General features: G+C 40.4%; 1 protein-coding gene across 4 annotated transcripts in view; it reads right to left on the bottom strand.

Moving 5' to 3' along the window:
- LOC121303609 (protein crumbs homolog 2-like) overlaps nucleotides 1-23,286 on the bottom strand; it is a 96,869-nt gene that overhangs the window by 12,805 nt on the left and 60,778 nt on the right. For 2 of the 4 annotated variants that reach the window (XM_041234396.1, XM_041234399.1), the window contains 4 exons: nucleotides 21,554-22,418; nucleotides 21,003-21,119; nucleotides 18,348-18,474; nucleotides 12,863-13,515 (listed from right to left, as the gene is read on the bottom strand). In XM_041234396.1, coding sequence (XP_041090330.1) covers nucleotides 13,294-13,515; nucleotides 18,348-18,474; nucleotides 21,003-21,119; nucleotides 21,554-22,418 — 1,331 coding nt within the window. In that variant the 3' untranslated portion in view covers nucleotides 12,863-13,293. Of the gene's footprint in view, nucleotides 1-12,862; nucleotides 13,516-18,347; nucleotides 18,475-21,002; nucleotides 21,120-21,553; nucleotides 22,419-23,286 lie in introns of those variants that run through there. The other 2 variants (XM_041234398.1, XM_041234397.1) reach the window with 2 other exon arrangements.

Below are 23,286 nucleotides of genomic sequence, written 5' to 3'. Positions count from 1 at the left end.
CGCTGTATATAAATAAGTTGCAGGTGAAAAAAGTGTTCCGAAACAATTTGCTGACAAACTGAATTTTACAGTTAGTTGATAGGCTCCAGTTCTATTGGTTCTGTATGAGCCTTGCTTGCTTTGTTTAATATTACAGGCAGTTAGTTGATAGGCTCCAGTTCTATTGGTTCTGTATGAGCCTTGCTTGCTTTGTTTAATATTACAGGCAGTGAGTTGATAGGCTCCAGTTCTATTGGTTCTGTATGAGCCTTGCTTGCTTTGTTTAATATTACAGGCAGTGAGTTGATAGGCTCCAGTTCTATTGGTTCTGTATGAGCCTTGTTTGCTTTGTTCAATATTACAGGCAGTTAGTTGATAGGCTCCAGTACTATTGGTTCTGTATGAGTCTTGTTTCCTTTTTTCAGTATTACAGGCAGTTAGTTGATAGGCTCCAGTTCTACTGGTTCTGTATGAGCCTTGCTTGCTTTGTTTAATATTACAGGCAGTTAGTTGATAGGCTCCAGTTCTACTGGTTCTGTATGAGCCTTGCTTGCTTTGTTTAATATTACAGGCAGTTAGTTGATAGGCTCCAGTTCTATTGGTTCTGTATGAGCCTTGCTTGCTTTGTTTAATATTACAGGCAGTGAGTTGATAGGCTCCAGTTCTATTGGTTCTGTATGAGCCTTGTTGGCTTTGTTCAATATTACAGGCAGTTAGTTGATAGGCTCCAGTACTATTGGTTCTGTATGAGTCTTGTTTCCTTTGTTCAGTATTACAGGCAGTTAGTTGATAGGCTCCAGTACTATTGGTTCTGTATGAGTCTTGTTTCCTTTGTTCAGTATTACAGGCAGTTAGTTGATAGGCTCCAGTTCTACTGGTTCTGTATGAGCCTTGCTTGCTTTGTTTAATATTACAGGCAGTTAGTTGATAGGCAATTAGTTGATAGGCTCCAGTACTATTGGTTGTCTATAAGAGTTTCATGTTCAATGGTAAATACATTGTTCATCCCTTCTAGCTGCATGACCAGCTCCTATTGGTAACCCTACAGACTCGTGAGATGTATTCATGTGTAATGAGAGGTGTGATCAGCTCATTCAGACCAGGGCCTGGCTGTTTAAACTCATTTCAGTAATACACCTACAGAAGGGTTCATCTTAACTGGGTGCTGCTCTAGAGCAGCTTTCAAGCCATGGATGAAGTATTTGAATGGTATATTTAATGTGGGGTAGTCAACTCAACAAATGGTATGAGTAAATTATTTTTCTTAGCAAGTCCTTAAACTGTTGAATAATAGTAGGCATTTTAGATTATCAGGCTGTATACCAAGCCAAATGAAATAAGTAGAAAGAAATCTGGGTTTTAAAAAAACTATTTGAACGCCATAAAAACGTATTCTAGGAAAGTCACGCCATGTTGGTCCCGCATTATTTCAACTGCCGCTGGGAAAAAAAATACAGTGAGGTGACACTTCCCAGCTTTACAAAGCAGGACTTTTTCCTTCGCTTTGAGTGTTGATCACTGTGTAGAAGGCTGGTTCTGCACATTGTGTTGCAGTTAAGTGATATGCTGCTGTACAACACACCCAGGGGAAGTAAGGAGATCAGATGAAGAATTAACAGCCTTGATTGCATGGGAAGGTACTTCAGAAAGAGGTAGAGCTGGTAGCACAGACTGGAATAACAGCTTTAAGGACCAACTTTTCCACTAATGAGATTATTTTAAAATGCACTTTTCCTTAATAGAAATAAAAATGAAAACTGCTATAATATCTACAGGTGTGTTGGAGATTATATTTTAAAAGGCATGTTTTCTCCAGTAATAACCCTGACGCTAACTTTGTGTTCACAATTTGAAACGAAGCCAAAGAATAAAAAGCATGGGGATTGACAGGGTGTGTGTTATACATGTTGCTGATGAATAACAATACATGTTATGCTCAGGTGCCCCACTTTTCTCTCCTTGGTCACATTGCAACTGCAAATCACTGAGAGGCGGATTCAATCCCAAAACACAGCGGAGGCTTATGACCTGTGTTACCTCCCTCTTCTATGGTGACATTTATTTCAATTTCAGAGACGTGTTGTCACAGGAGTTTTTTTTTGGTGTGCTCTGACAGTGCTGTCCAATAGCCTATAGGCCTTTGCATTAAAATTTGTATAGTGTATGCCCAATTATTTTACCCCTGATTTTGTCCCCAACAAATGTCCAATTACTCTCTCTCACCATGGCAATTCCCACAAAATTCCATGACCAAAGTAAATTGACTACACCCAGAAACTCGAGATCGGATGTCTATGAGTTACTGACCTATGAATTACAATGTCCAACCCTGCAGATGTATTGTGAGTTACTGACCTATGGAATACAATGGCCAGCCCTGCAGAGGTCTACTTGAGCTTACCAGCCCCTAGCCAATAGGCCAAAACAACGCTTCCTGTGGAATTCCCAGCAATGACCAGCGACTTTGAAGCCATGAAGCAAACCTGCATGAACCCCACTGTATGACTCGCCCTGCACATCACACGGTCATGTGTTTATCGGAGACTCTCAGGACCTCACACACTGAGATTTCTGACACAGTACAATAGCACAGCCTTCTCTGGTTACAGGGAGACCAATCTGAATCTTGTTGTTCACTGAAAACTAAACACATTTTGTAAGTGTAAGTTTACACAGTGGATGATGAATGACAAAAAATATAACTTTTTATTTTACCCTGTTTATTTTATTTAACACATTCAAAACACACTTTTTAGCATTAATTGCTTTGTTTATTAATTTTTGGGTCCCCTTTTTAAAAAACTATAATCAGAACTTAGACGGTTAAGCAAACCTTTGGGAAACATACCAGACCTGTTTTCTGATTATTATTATTATTATTATTATTATTATTATTATTATTTTTTTTTTTTTTTTTTTTTTTTTTTTCACTTATTTTAGAGTACTTTAGGTTATTGTTTTAAGGTTATTTGACTTGTAAATTAGATTGTAATAGAAATGTTTACTGTTGCAATAGCATGGTCGCACAACGGGGATGTAGGTGTATTGACATGTGACAGCAAACATTTCATCCGGAAAACTCAGAGTTGCAGGGTGTATAGAACTCTTTCAAGCAAAGTGAAATCCATGCCAAAATATATTCCAACTAGCAATGTAGTATAAGGCCATGGCTGTCTAATAGAGCTTTAAACTATGGCCTTTTGATTTAGAGATGAAGTAGAAAGACTGCAAGGGCAATTGGTCCACCTTTGCTAGAGTTTGGTACGGTTGAAATAGAACATTGTTTTACAGTTTTATCTTTCGTGGGGTTATGACATTGTATTTTATTCAATGTCATAGGTCACATGTTTGTAATTTGCAGCGATATCTGCATTTGACAATTATTAGAAGACACTTCATATAAAATGATGTTATCAGATAAAAATGATCAGTCTGACAATTTCACCCATTCGTTCAACCTGGTGAAACTGGCAAAACGTTATTCATGTGCCAGGTAAACATTGATGTACATAGTGCTAAAAGAATACAGGTAGACTTCCACCAAGATATCTTCATCACCATCTTAGAACCTTACTGTGCATACAAACAAGGTCTTTATTAGACAGTTCTGCCACGCAAAGATTGGAATTAAGGAGTATTTTCAAAGGAACACTTTGGGGTTAAGTGGTTAAAAAAGCCCCCATTGTAAATTCCAACTATTCTTATTCAGTGAACAGGCATATTTACTGGACAAAAAGCGCCTTCCAAAGCAATAGAATGTTTGCTCACCATGGGTAGCCAAGAATGCATTGACTGGATTTTGCAATGTTTAAATAATCTGGACGGATAAGGGACTGCATAACTACTAACTAAGGTTTTCAAATTCACACCCCTAACCCTTTCCATTGCTCTTCTTTGCATGGTATAGCTTAACACTAAGGGGGGGGGGGGGGGGGGGGTCCAATTCTTGAAGGAACAAAATAAGAAAAAGGATACGGGTCTACAAGATGGAAATTTTAGTTTCCAAGTGACAGGCAAAAATAATGTACCATGTAAGTTGTTTCACCTTTAATGAAACTCCCGAATTTAAAGAAGTGACCTTGAATATTGATACAGTCATTTTCTATGTGTATCAAATGTAGGTCCACTTGTGTGCTTTTGCTTATTTTTTTCCTTATGGACATTTTTTCCTACTTTGCATCTATTTTGCATCTCTTTATCACAGGTCCCAGGTTATAATCTCTCACACACGCGCACACACACACACACATATATAAACCTGGTGGTCTGGCAATTTAATTTTTTTTTTTTTTAATTTTCACCAAGGGCTTCTGGGCGAATCCCGAAGTTACCGTTTTTCTTCGGCACTCATCCGCGTACAATCAAGTGAATCTGTAGTGGCCCAGAACTTGAAAAAGACGACTGGGCGAAACCTGTTTGTTCAACAGTTTTCACTGAATTTTTGGACTAGCCCAGACAGTTCTAGTTTCGTCCATGCTTCAAAATCGATTCTGGGCGAATCTGGTTTGCCCATGCCATTAATTTAAGCGAGTCTAGTTTCACTCAACTTTTCAACATCAATGCTGGGCGAATCTGGTTCTGCCTGTGCCAATTATTTGGGCAAGTTTAGTTTTGCACTTCTACACCCCTGCCAGCTTCCAAGTGCATGCCGGGTTACCTGCCTCGTCTCCACTTCTGACAACAATTAGGCGACTGTGTGCTGGGTTTCCAGTGGCCATGCAGAAAAGTCAGGACACCAGGGCTGTTTTTTTTATTTTTTTTTATTAGCTCTCTATCCCAAAAAATTAAGTCAAAAAGTCTCGCTCCTCCATACGCGCAGGCAAACCCGCCACACACAGGTGGGTAAAACTATCAGTAACTCAATTAGTCAGTACCCAATAAGGCATTACAAGGGGACTGAGTGGAGAAGCTACTAGAAAGTGACAAATTAATTACAAAGTCGACAATATATAAAACACGTGTACTAATCAAATCAAAGTGTATACTTCTAAAAATACAACATACAAGTGACAAATACATTTGTGAAACATAACAGGCATTATTGACCCCTTAGCAGTCCGTTTATTTGGCGCGTCAGGTCCAATTTATTTTCACATGCGCAGTTCCTGGCATCTTTCCTGAGATATTTTTGCCCATTCTTCAACACGTAAGTTCTGCAATCGACACTGGTTTCCTTTTTGCAACAGCAGCCTTCAAGTCGATACACAACATCTCAATGGAATTCAAGTCTGAGGACTAAGATGGCCAATCCATAACTGTAATCTTTCTTTTTTTCTGAAATTCCTGTGTAGACTTCACAGAATGCTTAGTGTCATTATCCTGCTGGAATACAAACTTCCATCCAATAAGCCTTCTAGCACTGGGTGACAAATGAAAGTGCAAAATGTCTTGATATTTTGCAACATTCATTGATCCTTCTACAATGTAAAGGTCGCCAGTGCCTGAGGAAGAAAAATGTTAGGTTATTATCATAACCCTGGTTCCCTGAAATAGAAATGTAACCATTAACTCATGGGTGGGTATTAATCCTCTAATACCATCTAACCTGAATAGAAATATCAAAGCTCCACACAGTGCCAGTGAGGCAGTCGCACCCGCCCCCAAGGGCATAAAAAGACTGCTGACACAAACATTGCCATCATTTTTCCTTCAAGATTGCTGCAGTAATGTATGCAGCAACCTTGAAGGTTAATGGTTACATTTCTATTTCAGGAAACCATGGTTCTGATAATAACCTAATGTTCCCTATTAAGTATGAAATTGCCTATTGAAATTAAGTAACCATTGCTTCATGGGTATGAATACCAAAGCTGTCGCAAGGCAATATTGCAGACCAACTGGAATGCTACAAGGCTGAGCCAAAGGCCACCTTGTGTCTTACGATGAGGAGCCCCAGTACAAGTAACCAGGGCTAAAAATGTGAGGGAGAACTCGCCTATAAGGGTCGAGCTTCAGGCCAACCTTAACACTCTTGTTCCAAAACCAGGGTTGTGTGGATCCACGACATTCAACCTTTAGAATCGCGTAAAAGTATGGGGATTAGCCCAAACTGCTGCGTCACAAATATCCCATCCCTGACAGATGTGCCCTGGAACAAAGCCCACGAAGTTGCCCCGTCCCTGGTAGAATGGGCAGTGAGCTTCTCTGGAGGGGGCAAGTTGGCTCGCTCATATGCAGTCTTAACTGTGTCTGTAATTCATCTTGACAGCCTCTGTTTAGACAGGGCTTTTCCATAAAAACTGCTCAGACTACCTCCAAATCTGAGTTCTATCCATATAATACTCTAGTGCCCGCACCGGAAACAGCGTATGGATCTGCCGCTCTCTGTCAGACTGGAAAGGCGGCAGATGAAAAGCCTCAAGTTCCACCATCTGGTTAATGTGGAATGCCGAGGTGGTTTTTAGGCAAAAAAAGCAGGATTGGTGCAAAGTTTAATTACTAGCTTGATCAAAAACTAAATTGAAAATTATATTTTTAGTGGATGAGGAATGGGGAGAAAATGTAAATCGGTTTATGAATATTAAAAAGAAAATGAATATTTCGAAGTATACAAAAATCATAAATAGCAGAAGTGGGTCAGGTGAGTCAGAGGAAGCATTGCAGATACTGCTGCATTGAGGTACATGTTCTTATAATGACAATAAAAGACAATAAAAGAACATACTGAGAATTAAACTAAAACAATAAAGTGAACTGAGAGACAAGCAAGCCATCCATGCAGCTTTTAAACAAGTTAATACAAGAATACAACTTTAAACATGTCTAAAGCTGGGTCCACACCTGAGCGATCAATTGTATGCAACCGAGTCACTTATATATGGAAACTTGTAGAAGCAGGAACCTTGTTGCACAAGTAATTGCTCGCAACTGAGTTGCAAGATTTCGGGAGCAATTGGGTTGAGCAACTGTTCACTCAGGTCTGGACCCGGCTTTAGTGTTGTGTGTACGCGGTAAAGCACAGCGTACAGCACTCCTCCCTGTTTAGTGTGTGCATGGGCTTCTTCTTAACTATACACACACAGTCTTTTAGAACCAGTTAAACCAGAACAATACATTTCATTTAATACAAATAATCTACATACTGTGCGCCTGGCATTGAAGTAAAAAAGCAAATCAAAAAGAGGTGTAGAAAATCAAGTTGCAAAAGTACAAAGCATTGATGACCAAAGGGTTGAAATACAGAACAAATATGTTATGCAAACATTAGAAACAGTATATGTATATGTTTCTACTGGTTTTTGTTTTTACCTCTCAGTTTAACTGTGAGTCTTGGTGTTTTTGGATGACGTCTTTCAGTAAAGCCCCTTTTCAATTATTTTGAAATGGTCATGTGTGGCGTCATTGAAGCAGTTATCTGTGTTCATCACACAGCCTTGTATCGGTTAGGGAAATCTACACACATACATTCCTGGATGTACTTGGTATAAATTAGTTGACCAGTTTTAGGGATATAAAAATACAAATAAAGAAATATTGTGGTTTCATTAAAACATTTTTATTAAAATGTGGTATGAGAACATCTTCATTTTCACATTTCAGACAACACAATCGCCTTAATTTGGGAATAGGGGGTTTTCTATTCCAAGAGCTGATGTTAAAGTTTTAAAATATTAGGGTTGATGTAAATGAAGCAGCATTTTATTTATTTCTCTGTCTCCTTAAAGAATCAATGCTGAGAGACTTGTACTGTAGACTGTTAAAAAAAGAAAAAAAGGTTGGTCTCTTTAAAACACTGACTCTTTCTGACCACAAGGGGCCCTATGTTGTTGCTGCTGGGATTTCTTTCAGTAGTCTGCATCAGAACACTTGTGACAGTAGGTCTCTTTTAAATGCATTAAACCCATTTTTCAAGTCCTCTTTTGTACAGTAGTTTCTATCCTATACATTTTAAGCAATTGCACATTAGCATAGCCTACAAAAGATATACAGCTGCTCCTGATTTCTCATCATGTCCAAAATCTCTATTTTATCACTGCAACAGAGAGTCTAATCATGTAGAGCTCATTAAATACATATTCCATGGGTACTGACTCACTAGGAATTTTACCTCAGGTAACATTAGGCAAATCTTCACAAAAAGTGCGTTCTAGTTCTCAGAAATTGTCCAGCACCAAGCAAGCTCAATTAAAGACAATTAGACGTAAACTAATATATAATGTTTCTTTCAGACCTTAAGTGCATGTTTATAATAAACTGCCATAGCATGTTATATTTGTGAATAGTATATTAGTGTATGGAACAGAGGTCAGCAAGGTTACTGTGTATGAAAACCCAAGAATCACACCCTGCCCCTGCAACGCAGTCCAAAATCCATAGCTTACTGCTGAATACTGTATTAGACAGCATGTTACTTCTACAGAGCTGATACTAGAAACCAAGTAATATGGACTGGAGGTTTTTAACAGAAGATACCAGTGTGCACAGTGAGGATACAGGCGTGCTGTACTAGTCCTTACACATAGAGTGTGTGCACAGTGAGGATACAGGCGTGCTGTACTAGTCCTTACACACAGAGTGTGTGCACAGTGATGATACAGGCGTGCTGTACTAGTCCTTACACACAGAGTGTGTGCACAGTGATGATACAGGCGTGCTGTACTAGTCCTTACACACAGAGTGTGTGTGCAGTGATGATACAGGCGTGCTGTACTAGTCCTTACATACAGAGTGTGTGCACAGTGAGGATACAGGCGTGCTGTACTAGTCCTTACACACAGAGTGTGTGCGCAGTGATGATACAGGCGTGCTGTACTAGTCCTTACACACAGAGTGTGTGCGCAGTGATGATACAGGCGTGCTGTACTAGTTCTTCACACACACAGAGTGTGTGTACAGTGAGGATACAGGCGTGCTGTACAAGCCCTCACACACAGTGTGTGCACAGTGATGATACAAGCGTGCTGTACTAGTCCTTACACACAGAGTGTGTGTACAGTACAGTCATTTTAAATTCTATACAAGCAGATGTGAATTTGAAATGAACCAGTCCTTGTTTTTCAGAACACATTTCTGGTTCTAGATTTTTATACCTGTACCAACCAATTTGTCGTTGTTTATTAACAGTTTATAGCGAGACTGTGTCGTCATACTGTAACACTTATTTTGTATCATCCAACAGCACTGTTCTTTCAGTATCAGTAGTGGTATACCGATGTATTTATGATTTTTTTTATTTTCATTATTGCTAGCTGTTGTTATACAAGAATGGTAAGGTTCACAAATATATGTAATTATGTGGATTACATTTTTTCCAGGACATCCTTCCAAACAAAAGCTTTAAGTAGATAACAAAGTGAATTGTAGAGAACAAAGTTATTGTTTCTTTAGGGAATTGAACATCATTTGTATTACCAAAAATCTGTCTTAATCAAATAATACAGATACACCACGCCCAGTTTTAAACCTGAGATCGTTCAGGATATTTATAGGTTTTTGAGATTCAGTTTTTGAGATTAGTAGGTGCTTGAACTACAAACAGCACTGGTTAAAGAGTGGCACAGTGCTTACTTTTGTTAGGACTCCAAACATCATAACATTCTCAGTGATACTAAACAAGTTTAGGAGAACAAACATTTCCAACAACTGATTTGAAAAACTTTGTTTTCCAAAACGTGCATCAGCCCTATTGGCATAAGTGATTAAATCCATGAGACTTTAGCTCTTAGATGGAATCCTCCAGGGTTACACAGGAAACTTCAAGTGGGTAAAACACACACACACACAACAATACAGGCATTTACAAAATGCAAGGAAATTCAAACATCCTGAACAATAATAATTGAATTGTGTAACTTTAAAAAAAAGCACAAAACGTATTTATACAGATTGGGCCCAGATATATATATATATATATATAAAAAAAGTTATTATAATTTAGTCTCAAAACAAATGAACTTTACATGAAGTACAGTGTCATCAATCAAACATGCACTCTTCAGATGTGAAAAAGTTATTGTCCCCCTAGTTAACTCAATCCAATTAAAGGGATAATTAGGGTCAGCTGTTTGAATATTATGGTTAACAATCATGCCTGATTTGGGCCAGCCCTGCCCAATATAAATCTGACTAACTTTGGCCCTTACCATCAAACAGTGAAGTTGTCAGCACACTGGTTCTAGAGGAACATCATGCCACGATCAAAAGACATTCCTGAAGACCTCCGGAAAAAATTTGTTGATGTCTATCAGTCTGGAAAGGATTACAAAGCAATTTATAAGGCTCTGTGGCTCCAACACACCACATATTGTCCAAATGGAGAAAGTTTGGGACAGTACTGAATCTTCCCAGGAGTGGCCATCCTGCCAAAATCTCTCCACGAGCAAGGCGTAAAAAAATCCAGGAAGTCACAAAGAACCCTACAACAACATCCAGGGATCTGCAGGCCTCTCTCGCGTCAGCTAAGGTCAGTGTTCATGACTCCACCATCAGAAAGACGCTGGGCAAGGTGGAAACCACTGCTCACTAAGAAGAACATGAATGCTCGTCTCAAATTTGCCGAAAAGCACCTGGATGTTCTGCAAGAGTTCTGGAACGATGTTCTATGGGCAGATGAGTCAAAAGTGGAACTTATTGGCCAACATAGGCCTTGTTATGTCTGGCGAAAACCAAACAGTGCCTTCCACAGTAAGAACCTCATACCAAAGGACAAGCATGGTGGTGGTAGTGTCATGATTTGGGGATGCTTTTCTGAATCAGGACCTGGACGACTTGCCATCAGAAGGTACCATGAATTCTGCTCTGTATCAGAGAATTCTACAGGAGAATGTCAGGCCATCCGTCCATGAGCTGAAGCACATCTAGGTCATCCAGCAAGACAATGATCCGAAACACACAAGCAAATCTACATCAGAATGGTTGAAGAACAAGAAATTTAAAGTTTTGGAATGGCCTAGTCAAAGTCCAGACCTAAACCCCATTGAGATGTTGTGGCAGGACCTGAAACAATCAGTTTATGCTCAAAAACCCACACATGTCATTGAGTTGAAGCAGTCCTGCATGAAGGAGTGGGACAAAATTCCTCCACTGCGCTGTGAGAGACTGATCAGTAACTACAGGAAGCGTTTGGTTGCAGTTATTGCTGCTAAAGGTGGTGTAACCAGTTATTGAGTCTAAGGGGGTGATTACTTTTTCACACGGGGGAACTGGGTGTTGTATAACTTTCTTTAATAAATAAATAAAATAAGTATCAAAATTTTGTGTTATTTGTTCACTCAGGGTCCCTTTTATCTAATATTAGATTTTGGTTGAAGATCTGATAATATTCAGTGTCAAAAGCAAAAATGCAGAAAATCAGACAGGGGGGAAATACTTTTTCACGGCACAGTATACAGTGGCTTGCAAAAGTATTGACCCCCCTTGGCATTTTTCCTATTTTGTTGCCTTACAACCTGGAATTAAAATGGATTTTTGGGGGGTTTGTATCATTTGATTTACACAACATGCCTACCACTTTGAAGATGCAAAATATTTTTTATTGTGAAACAAACAAGAAATAAGACAAAAAAACAGAAAACTTGAGCGTGCATAAGTATTCACCCCCCCCCAAAGTCAATACTTTGTAGAGCCACCTTTTGCAGCAATTACAGCTGCAAGTCTCTTGGGGTATGTATCTATAAGCTTGGCACATCTAGCCACTGGGATTTTTGCCCATTCTTCAAAGTAAAACTGCTCCAGCTCCTTCAAGTTGGATGGGTTCCGCTGATGTACAGCAATCTTTAAGTCATACCACAGATTCTCAATTGGATTGAGGTCTGGGCTTTGACTAGGCCATTGTCCCCTTAAACCACTCGAGTGTTGCTTTAGCAGTATGCTTAGGGTCATTGTCCTGCTGGAAGGTGAACCTCCGTCCCAGTCTCAAATCTCTGGAAGACTGAAACAGGTTTCCCTCAAGAATTTCCCTGTATTTAGCGCCATCCATCATTCCTTCAATTCTGACCAGTTTCCCAGTCCCTGCCGATGAAAAACATCCCCACAGCATGATGCTGCCACCACCATGCTTCACTGTGGGGATGGTGTTCTCGGGGTGATGAGAGGTGTTGGGTTTGCGCCAGACATAGCGTTTTCCTTGACGGCCAAAAAGCTCAATTTTAGTCTCATCTGACCAGAGTACCTTCTTCTATATGTTTGGGGAGTCTCCCACATGCCTTTTGGCGAACACCAAACATGTTTGCTTATTTTTTTCTTTAAGCAATGGCTTTTTTCTGGCCACTCTTCTGTAAAGCCCAGCTCTGTGGAGTGTACGGCTTAAAGTGGTCCTATGGACAGATACTCCAATCTCCGCTGTGGAGCTTTGCAGCTCCTTCAGGGTTATCTTTGGTCTCTTTGTTGCCTCTCTGATTAATGCCCTCCTTGCCTGGTCCGAGAGTTTTGGTGGACGGCCCTCTCTTGCCAGGTTTGTTGTGGTGCCATATTCTTTCCATTTTTTAATAATGGCTTTAATGGTGCTCCGTGGGATGTTCAAAGTTTCGGATATTTGTTTATAACCCAACCCTGATCTGTACTTCTCCACAACTTTGTCCCTGACCTGTTTGGAGAGCTCCTTGGTCTTCATGGTGCCGCTTGTTTGGTGGTGCCCCTTGCTTAGTGGTGTTGCAGACTCTGGGGCCTTTCAGAACAGGTGTATATATACTGAGATCATGTGACACTTAGATTGCACACAGGTGGACTTTATTTAACTAATTATGTTACTTCTAAAGGTAATTGGTTGCGCCAGATCTTATTTAGAGGCTTAATAGCAAAGGGGGTGAATACATATGCACGCACCACTTTTCCGTTATTTATTTTTTCAGAATTCTTTTAAACAAGTTATTATTTTCATTTCACTTCACCAGTTTGGATTATTTTGTGTATGTCCATTACATGAAATCCAAATAAAAATCAATTTTAATTCCAGGTTGTAAGGCAACAAAATAGGAAAAATGCCAAGGGGGGTCAATACTTTTGCAAGCCACTGTAACCAGCCACAGCTATCTAGAAATGCTGGGTTGAGTTCATGAAGTGATTTTCTGAGCTTGACTTGATATAAAACAGGAGACTCAAGGCATCTAACACATCCCCTACCAGTAGCCAATTATAAAACTCATATCCCACCTCTGTCCAGTCATTTTATTACATCATTACAGTACAGTGTAGTCTAGTAGGACCTGTGTACCACTTGAGTGGAATCAATTCAGTGTATAAGACAGAAGACAGTAGTAAGTAAAATCCAGCAATCCTAATGTCCAAGTGCCGTGCAAATCAACGTGCACTGAGTCAGTCAGGCAACTTCGCAGTGAAGCACACCAAAGATCCACCCAGGAAGGGGGGAGGCACCGTTCAGATCAAGCGCTCTTCTGGTGGCACTTTGAAGACGCTGCCCATCTCCAAACGGGCCCCTGCCACCTCCTGCTGGCTGGGGCTGTAGGTCCCTTCAGACTGCCGCCTCTTCCTTGCAGTGAGAACCATGAAAATCAGGCCGATAATCAGGAGCAGAAAGCAGCCGCAGACCACCGGCACAGCTATCGCCACCACGGGGATTGTGTCTGTCTGCTCCAGTTTCTGCAGAAGAAATGAACGAGGGGATCAATGACTGCAAAGGGTAGGGTTCGCTTTTATTTCCATGGGGTTTTAAGATAATACCACAAGTACTCGTACTTTATTATTTTCTGTAAATGAGGCAAAGTTATGTCAAAGTCATTTTTACGTGATTTGCATCTATTTCATCCTGAGGTATGGAAGGAATCATGTGTCAAGATCACCTGGTGTGAAACCAGGAAACCAAGATAAATGGAAAGCCCTGACTAGACGCCTGGACTAAATAGCACCATGCACATCGGGGACTAGGTGGGACAGTAGATTAGTTCGCTAGCCTTTTATTCTTTTTATCTATGAAGTCTGAATCTGGTCTTTTTTGAACAATGGTCAGTCTGTGCTGTGAGAACCAGGACTGGGATGTGCTCACATCAGAGCTGTAAGGGGGTTCTCTCGTGAGCCTGACTACAACTACTTACATTTTCCAAGATTGAAGACATTTGATGCTTTCCTGGCATAAAAACAAAAATCATGGTAGAAGCGTCTAGGTCAAAATACAGTGCGATGCAGTAGATATTGATGTAGGGCCTTTCATTGTTCTGAATGCATGACCTTCCTCTTAAATGGTGAGATTAAGAATATTGACTCCTATAGAACATTCTTATTGTTTTCACATGTATCCAATCCTGCTAGGCTCACTTGCACAACTGTGAGGTCATTATGCTTGCTTTGCATCTTTAATGTAAGCATTAACGCTTACACAATCTAATCTTTCAATATATATTACACCTCATATTGCTGAACAACAAGGTTTAAAGACGGCGTTCACATAAAAGAACTGATGCAAAGATTTCATCTTGTTACCCCAATTTTGAATCCTTTTTGGATCCCATCTAATGTAATATGTTCTTCTTCTGTAAAACAAGAGGAGCTGTCAAGTGTCTCATAGGCTGTCACTATATACAGGATTACTGTATTAGAAATATAATTGTGATTGCCAGTTATTCAAATTGGAACAGACTATACAGTTTCTCTCCTAGCGCAGAATGGAACAGAGCATCCAAAAGGACAAGGGTCAGGCGTGACTCAGAGATATAATACGTCCTGACAGCATGGAGAGCCAACAAGCCACAACTTCCAGGGATTTCAATCAACACAGACCAGGCAGCTCTGCACCCTCAAGTCACAATTGTGAAGCGCAGGGACAGATTGTCAGTTTAGTGTTACCACAGGAACATCAGCAGTTTACCAACACTGACATCACAGCGCAACATTTGGCAATTTTTAAAGCTGCGTTTGGAAATGCCAATGAAAGCAATTTCAGTTTAAACTTTAAAAAAGTGGATCAGGGGGGCTCCTGAGTGGCACATCCAGTAAAGGCGCTCTGCATGGAGTGCAGGATGCGTCCTATAGCCTGGAGATCACAGATTCAAATCCAGGCTATGTCATTGCCAACCGTGACCAGGGGTTCTTAGGGGGTGGCAACACAATTGGCCGAGCGTCGCCCGGGTAGGGAGGGATTAGGTCGGCAGGGCAACCCACAGTTCACCGCGCACCAGCAACCACTGTGGATGATAAGGTGTCTGTAGGTCTGCAGTGGAGCCATTCAGATCTGTGTTGACCTCTGGCACTGTAGGTCTGGTGGCTTCACTGTGGATCCGCAGTGTGAAAAATGACGGATTGACAGGAGCACATTTCAGCCTCCATTCCCCAAGTCGCCAGGGGGTTGCAGCAGTGAACGGGGATTAAGTGTCAACAAAGGTCCTTGTTTCAGATTGGAGTGTTCTGATCTAAATCTGAGGCGTGACTTTTCCGTTCTTTGGAGATTCACTTGGTAAACCCAAAGCCCAATTGTTTACACTATGAAAATGTATTCTGAACATGTCATGGTAGCCTACCTTATTTTAAAATACATATGTATTTTACTTTAATAGTTCATTTCTTATATTTGGTCTACATGATGGTCTGTTGTTGATCTTTATTTGTCATGTTAACTACCAGGTACAATTGCTTCTCCAAGTCTTATTTTCTGCAGTGAAACGGGGAAGCATATTATGGGTGCACTGTGCACTGAAGCCCAGAAGTACAGCACTGTGCGCTAAAGCCTGTGCAACACTGATATTCTTCCCCACCTCACTTTAGAAAATCAGCTTTGTGGGTGTTTCATACTCTGCTCCCTCGTTATAGAGAGCCTTTATATCTCAGAACTGGGTGCACGCTGGCACTTGTATTCTTGTTAAAAGGCGGAATACTAATTGCTCACTTACCAATGGCTCCCGACTACAGTGTTATAAAGCTGGAGCACTGCATATACCTATATTCCAAATGTGACCCTTCACTTTGTAAATATGCTGTTTACAGTACGTGGCTGGGATACTTCTCAATATTGAGGATAATTCTGGTGGGATATTAGTGGTATGTGCATGCTAATTCTTGAAAGCAAGCGTGGGATGCCCAGTGCCACTCTCACTATCCAAGCTTTTAAAGTAAAACTAATTATACAGTGCATGTGACTTGAGAGGGCCATGTGTCTCCAAGATTACTAGGACTACCTCAACCCCACTGAGAGTATTGGATTAGACGAAGCATTTGCTCAACATTCACACACAATAATCCAGTTTGCTTGCTTACTGGCTACATTTAAAAAAATATATATATATCAGATAGTGTAAAGGACACATTGTGCTGTGCATGGCTGCCTGAAGGAAAGTCTCTACTACATAGACATGCACACATTGTTATTACATATTTACCACGAGTGCGGGACACTACAGCTCAACACTATGAAATTTTGGTTTGGAAAGGCAAATACTGGAAGTGGTTTATTCAGGCTGAAATGACATATTTCCAAACAGAATCCCATACCTCTGCATTAATATATATATATATATATATATATATATATATATATATATATATATATATATATATATATATATATATAAACACATGATTTACAGCCAGACTAAGCATTGGGATTGTATTGCCCATTTTCCTCACTCAGACCCCTTACTTACTAAATACTACGGTATCTGATTAGATAATGGTCTCCTCAAGATATATCCTAAATATTTTAATGAGGGAGACAACTCACAAGTAGAATGGTCCCCTAAAATGAATCATTTTTCTAGGAAAGCAGCACAGCTTGGGATGGAGAGTTTGTTGCTGGATAACTTCACTTGGACCACTTTCTCACAAATAGCTTGGTATCCCTGAAAGGTTGTTTTTGTATTCAGAGATGCCCAGGTATTTAGTAAGGGGTGTGAAAGAGAAAAATGGGCAATGCAATATAATCTCCCTTCTGTATTGTAAATCATTCTGTGAGGTCCCTTCTGTATTGTAAATCATTCTACGAGGTCCCATCTGTTTTGTAAAGCATTCTGCGAGGTCCCATCGGTATTGTAAATCATTCTACAAGGTCCCATCTGTTTTGTAAAGCATTCTGCGAGGTCCCATCGGTATTGTAAATCATTCTACAAGGTCCCATCTGTTTTGTAAAGCATTCTGCGAGGTCCCATCGGTATTGTAAAGCATTCTGCGAGGTCCCTTCTGTATTGTAAAGCATTCTGCGAGCTCCCTTCTGTATTGTAAATCATTCTGCGAGCTCCCTTCTGTATTGTAAATCATTCTGCGAGGTCCCTTCTGTATTGTAAATCATTCTGTGAGGTCCCTTCTGTATTGTAAATCATTCTGCAAGGTCCCTTCTGTATTGTAAATCATTCTGAGAGATCCATTCTGTATTGTAAAGCATTCTGTTTGCCAATAGATGTAGGTCTGACACAGGAAGTAGTACGAGACCAAGATAAGGAAGATTTCATTTTCTAAAGATATTCAAGTTGTCAGCTCAGTGATAACCAGTGCTAATGGGCCCTCATTCCCACAGGTCTATGGATGTGACTGTACACACGTCATTGGATTACAGGTTGAAACATTCACACAGTTTCTGTAATTACACCAATTGTGTATTTTCCATTTTGTTATTCCACCTTCATGTTTTCATTTTTAAAATGTATTATTTAAATAGTGCAACATGTATCTACTAGATACAACATGTTCCTTTACACTTTATATTAAAGTACCTATAAGCTTACACTATAACTAATATTTAACTTGCATGTAAGCACATGAGATATGTACATGTAAAATTCGATGTAAAAGGTAACAGCAATGAAATGACAGTGCAGTGAGTGCACATATACATGTAATTACTGTACCTAACAATAGCCATGTAATCCAGTATAAACTGAATTACAAGACAGCGTATTCTCTCTGTCTCTCACTTGCATTAGGTTTCCAGATTCTGTTATCCTGTGATACAACTATACGCAAGACTCCCATTGCCAGCAGTTTGAGCCATTTCTGGTTTTACTATTAGTTTAATAAGACACGCCTGAGCTTGTTACCTATGCACTTTGGCTAATTAAGCGCTTGGTAAATCCTGGAATAGGTGAAACTGCTATGCAGTAGGAGTCTTATTTCCACCTCTGATACAGTATAGTTTAAAGAGACAGTACAGTAATCACATCCCGTCGCCAAGCCAAATGGCTGATACTGTTGAAGCAGCACTTACCTGACTGCTATTAAAAACTAGGACCTTCAAAACGACCTCAAAAAAAAGGCAAAGCACGTGTCATAAAATAACTATAAGTAGAGGATGCAAAGAGTTTACTGGGAGATAAAGCTCCATCCCTACAGCCTCCCTGTACACTCGATGCAACCTGTAGTACAGTACATTCACGCAGACTTGAACTTGCTTGCTCTTCCGTCTCGTCAATGTCTCTGTGCAAGACTATATAGGACAAGAAGTGACAGAGACTTTGCCGGAAGAGCAATGAGCACTAGAAGGAAAGGTGGCTTACATCAGCCTCGCAGCGCTGTCCCGCATAGCTGGCACCACAGCTACACTCATAACCGTTTACCAGGTCCTGGCACGTGCCACCGTTCAGACAGGGGTTGGGGGTGCACTCGTTTATATCAGTTTCACAGCTGTTGAAGAAACAAGGGAGGAACATCAGTCCACTGTGTTTAAATAAATGACAATACTTCAGCATTGTGTATGAGTAGCTTGCCTTTCAGATTAACACCACATACACTGTGGGCAAACAAGGAGACCAAGAGCCTCACATTAGTGCAACATGGTACCGTGTTTCCCTTTCACAATGGGCATCAATTCAGTAGTTTGAAACACTCAATCAAAATCTAAGGTAATATAAAGGTAAAGCTTACATGATTCTAAGTGAAGTAGACTTTCATATAGGTGGTAAAGTGTAACAATATTGTAGACTATTAGTCGTCACAGAGCACTTTAATCAGAGCCACATTGTTACAACCTTCACTTTAGCCAGTGGCCCAAATGTACATCACATTGCATTAGGAACATAACATAAGAGTCTGCTCTTAACAAGAGGATCCTGGGTCTTAAAGGGTCCCAAGGATTCATCGTTAACATGGCTTTGTAATCTACTCCAGCACAGAAACCAGACCCCTGTGCTGTGCGTAATGTATTGGCAATCAAGCCCCAACACCACCACCCCCCCACCCCCTTCATTGTTCAAGGTTAATAGAAATATAGATTGTGTTCCCTTTAATTAACTAGTGTAGCATCTGGATTGTATCAGCCTTTAGGGCGCTAACAGGTACTGTAAGTGCAGCACAGACAACATGCTTACTTTAGAGCAAAAGGCCTTGTACTGTATCCCTTAATTACCATCTAACAAGAGCAGTGCTGCAGCAGCTTGAAGAGCTCCACAGAGCCAATCAATAATCCCACCAGGCCCTTGCAGTGATGATGCTGCACTCAGACGTTAACAACACCTTGCCGAGAATAGCTTATGTAATTCAAGCAAATGAACAGAATGTAGATTGAAACACCTGAATGCTGGGAAACAGTGCCTCCTATGGGTGGAAGTTCCGACCATGCGTGGAACATCAGGGACCAATAGCGTTTCTCCACCATTCCTATTTAATCCCCAAAGCTTTTTTTGCATCACCCAAGTGAGAACCCCTCACTGACAACAGACACACTACATAAATCACCATGATGTTTCCAATGTGAAACAACAGGCTTAGTGAAACAATACATTTAAAGTGGCCCCCTAGAATTGAGGCCCAGCTATGTATCTACATGGTCAGTGTTTTGTCTGAAACAGAGGTACAATGACTTGAACTCCTCTACATGGTCCACCATTTCTCTAGGAGGACTGCTCTTGGTAACACTAGTACTAGACTCCAGCCTCTTAAAGGTCTTTATTGCACACTGGAGCAGGTTACCAGGCATCACTGGAAGACAACAGGAGCCGGGGGCGAAATTCAACTTCATATGATGCTATTTCTAGACTGCCTGGCACTGGTAAAATGAAATATTATCCCAGTGAGAGTTTTCTCTCATTAAAAAGAACAGCAGGCTCCTGCCTTCTCAATGCAGAGCAATAAACCCTGGCCATCTATTATTGGAGGAAATGATCCAAAGAGCGGAAATATTCCTCTCGATTTCAGAGACGGCAATAAAGAAAAATGTGTCATTTATTCTACCCTATGAAGAACACTGTACTTTATGGTGCATTGGAGTATTACCTTGCAAATTACATTTTATTTGTCTAGAATATTGTCCCAAGAAAATAACAGGAATACTAAATAAAATACTGATTTAAAAACAGAAGATTTCCAGTAAACATTTTCAAAACAGGCAATAGTATTTTATTGTAATGGATGAAGCAAAAGCTATTTCTGTCTATACAAATTATAAGAATCTTCTGGGAGAATTGTAAAAAATGTTTAAGAAGCTTGTATTAAATTAAATGATAAAATGTTACATGGCTAAAATGCCGCAGCAAAGAATGCTTACACACACAAAGTGTATTTGCAACATTTCCTCAGTTTTAAGGTATTACATTGGCTTCAAAACACTACTCCTCACTTACAAGGCTATTCATGGTTCTGGCCAGCCTGCCTGAGTTAGTTAATATAAACCGTCTCGCTCTTTGGTTATTCCAAGAACTTTATTACACTCCTATGGTTCAAGGGCTTTTAGTTTTCAAGGTCCTTCACTTTGGAACTCAATTTCAAATGTTATCCGGAATGCTGAGTCTGTCAATATTTTTAAATCTAAGCTCAAAACAGATCTCTTAAACTTGCCTTTCACAAGCAAGCAGTTTGGAGCTCTTTTGACTTGCTGTTTATTTTATTTTTGTAAAGCACCCTAGCTTGCTACCACATAAATGGAATTGGTATGGTGCTACTGATTACAGTACTGTTTCAAAATATTAGGCAACAATTAAAATATAACACAACAATTAAAACATTATATATAAAACGCCTCCCCAGAGCCAGGTAGACCATGCATATCTGTATGACTATGCAACACTATGAACAGCTGTCTGTCTCCACTGAGCTGATTGTTTCCCTGGTTTAGTGGCTCTTTGTGTGGGTACTTCCCAGTGTCTGCAGCACGAGCCAGGCTGACCTCTTACCTCTCTCCCCAGTGTCTGCAGCACCGAGGCAGGCTGACCTCTTACCTCTCTCCAGTGAAGCCAGTCCTGCAGGTACAGTTAGCTCCCCAGATCCCATCTTCACAGTATCCATCGTTCTGACACCAGAACTCCTTCCCACACTGCAATGGCGGGGAGGGCCACCTAGAAGAATTGCCCGTACATTAGTTTAGACCAGTGGTTCCCAAACAGGTCCTGAGGACCCACTGTGACCTTTGTTTTCTTTGAATTGTTTTCAGCAAGTTAGTTATTTTATAAGTAACTTGAACTCTGCAACTGTTTTAAGACTGAAAACAATTAAAAAGGTTTAATTAAGCAAATTATCAGTTCAATTAAGGGTCTAGTTAAGTAATTGAGAGCTCAGTTGGAATGAAAACCAGCAGACACAGTGGGTTCCCAGAACTGGGGTTGGGAACCACTGCTTTGGACCATTAGGATACAACTAGGCTGCTCTAGATCCTCGTTTTAAGCTGGAATAAACTTGAATACAAGAGTGATTATTTCACCAAGCTCCAGTTCTCAGGCACCTCATTACACTGAGACAGACTACCTATTGATTTGAAAAGTATAATACTTACTGGCATAGAGGACCTGCGAACTGAGGAGGGCAGGCACAGCTGAAAGTGTCGATACCATCAGAGCACATCCCTCCATTCTGACACAGGTTTTCAGCACAGTCATCAAGGTTTGTTTCACAGTTCCCCCCAGTGTAGCCTGGGTAACAGTCGCACTTGTAGCCAGCCAGCAAGTCAGTACAATTGCCATGGAGACAGGGACTGGACTGGCAGTCGTCAATATTAGACTGGCAATATAGCCCACCCCAGCCGTGGGGGCAACTGCACTCAAAGAAGTTAAACAGATCCTCACACTTTCCCTCGTGGTAACAGGGGTTTGGAGTGCAGACCGGGTTTCCTCTGCACCCGATCTGAATCTCTTGCCCGCTGCGTTTGATAAACTGCTCCCGCTGTGGTACTGTGTGGTCTTCGGTGAAAGGGAGATACACTCCACCCACTCTCACAGTCCCGAGGCAGCCTGTGTAATTCTCAGCCAGCATCACAGTGGATTCGTTGAGGAAGTTGAGGTTGCCAGCCACGCCCAGGCTGGTCCCGTTTTGATTCCCGTCCACAGTGATCACCCACCTCGACGAGCCCTGCTTCGGTTCTGTCATACTAACCATGATTTTGTGCCACAGGCCGTCTGTGATGGGGAAGTCACTCTGTATGGTGACTATTTCCACGCTGTTCTCTGTCCTCAGCTTGACCAGCAGTGTGGAGTTGTGGAGTCCAATGCAGAAAAGCTCCACTCGGTTGGTGGCTCGCAGAAGAACCGCATTCCCATCTCTGGTCCTCACGTCCAGGGAAATGCTTGTTACTGGCAAGTTGAGAGACTTGTTGGCAGCAAATTCAATAGTGTTGTTTTCCTGAAACGTAGCATTTGCTCTGCCTGAAAAAAAATAAAAGAAAACAAGCCTGTCAGTGACATACATACCTGCAAATTAAGAGTAATGAAAAAAACACAGAGACCTACACCAACGTATGTACTGTGACAATGTAACTTTGACAAGCAGAGTGCCTTATATAACCCCAGACCTGAATAGTCTCATTCGTTTATGAAAAATAATATCTTTCATCAGTTTCATCAGAACTGGAAAAGTGCTTCTCAAGATACACAAAAAAGTAATATGGACAGGAATGTACTCCCAGATTGCAATCAGTGCTTTTTTTTTGTTACGTTTTTTTAAAAATGTTAGTTATAGTTATTAGTTTAATTTTAGTTAGTTATTATTACAGTTAACACAGTGGTGGTGACCTTGAAATCTGTCAAGGTAGAAAGAACTTGGGTAGTGCCAGGCTCTGCACCTCTTCACAGTGCACTCCTTAGGAGAGCCAAGCACAGAGATTATCATTTACTAGCCAAGGCTGGCTGTACAGCCCTCCACACACTTCAATACTAGTCAAATAGAATATGTGTGCTGGAAACAAGTAGTAAGAAGCAGGCTGTTTATTTCAGCTTGATTTTTACTTAATTTACAAAAGCTAGATTTCGTTTTTTACATTAAACTAACTTGAGGAAAAACAATGAAACCTTTCAATTTGCAGTTGTAAATGTTTAAGTAGAACCTTAATGCCTGATTAAAACAAGGCATATAGAAGGGTTGAATATATAAGAAACTTGCCTGAATCAATGGTACTCATAGAAAAAAAAAAAAAAATATATATATATATATATATATATATATATATATATATATATATATATATATATATATATATATAACGCTTTATGAAATATGGACCATATTGAAATAAAA

Source organism: Polyodon spathula, chromosome 34, assembly GCF_017654505.1.
Source record: "Polyodon spathula isolate WHYD16114869_AA chromosome 34, ASM1765450v1, whole genome shotgun sequence".
Taxonomy (NCBI): domain Eukaryota; kingdom Metazoa; phylum Chordata; class Actinopteri; order Acipenseriformes; family Polyodontidae; genus Polyodon; species Polyodon spathula.
This window is presented reverse-complemented; position numbering and strand designations above follow the sequence as displayed.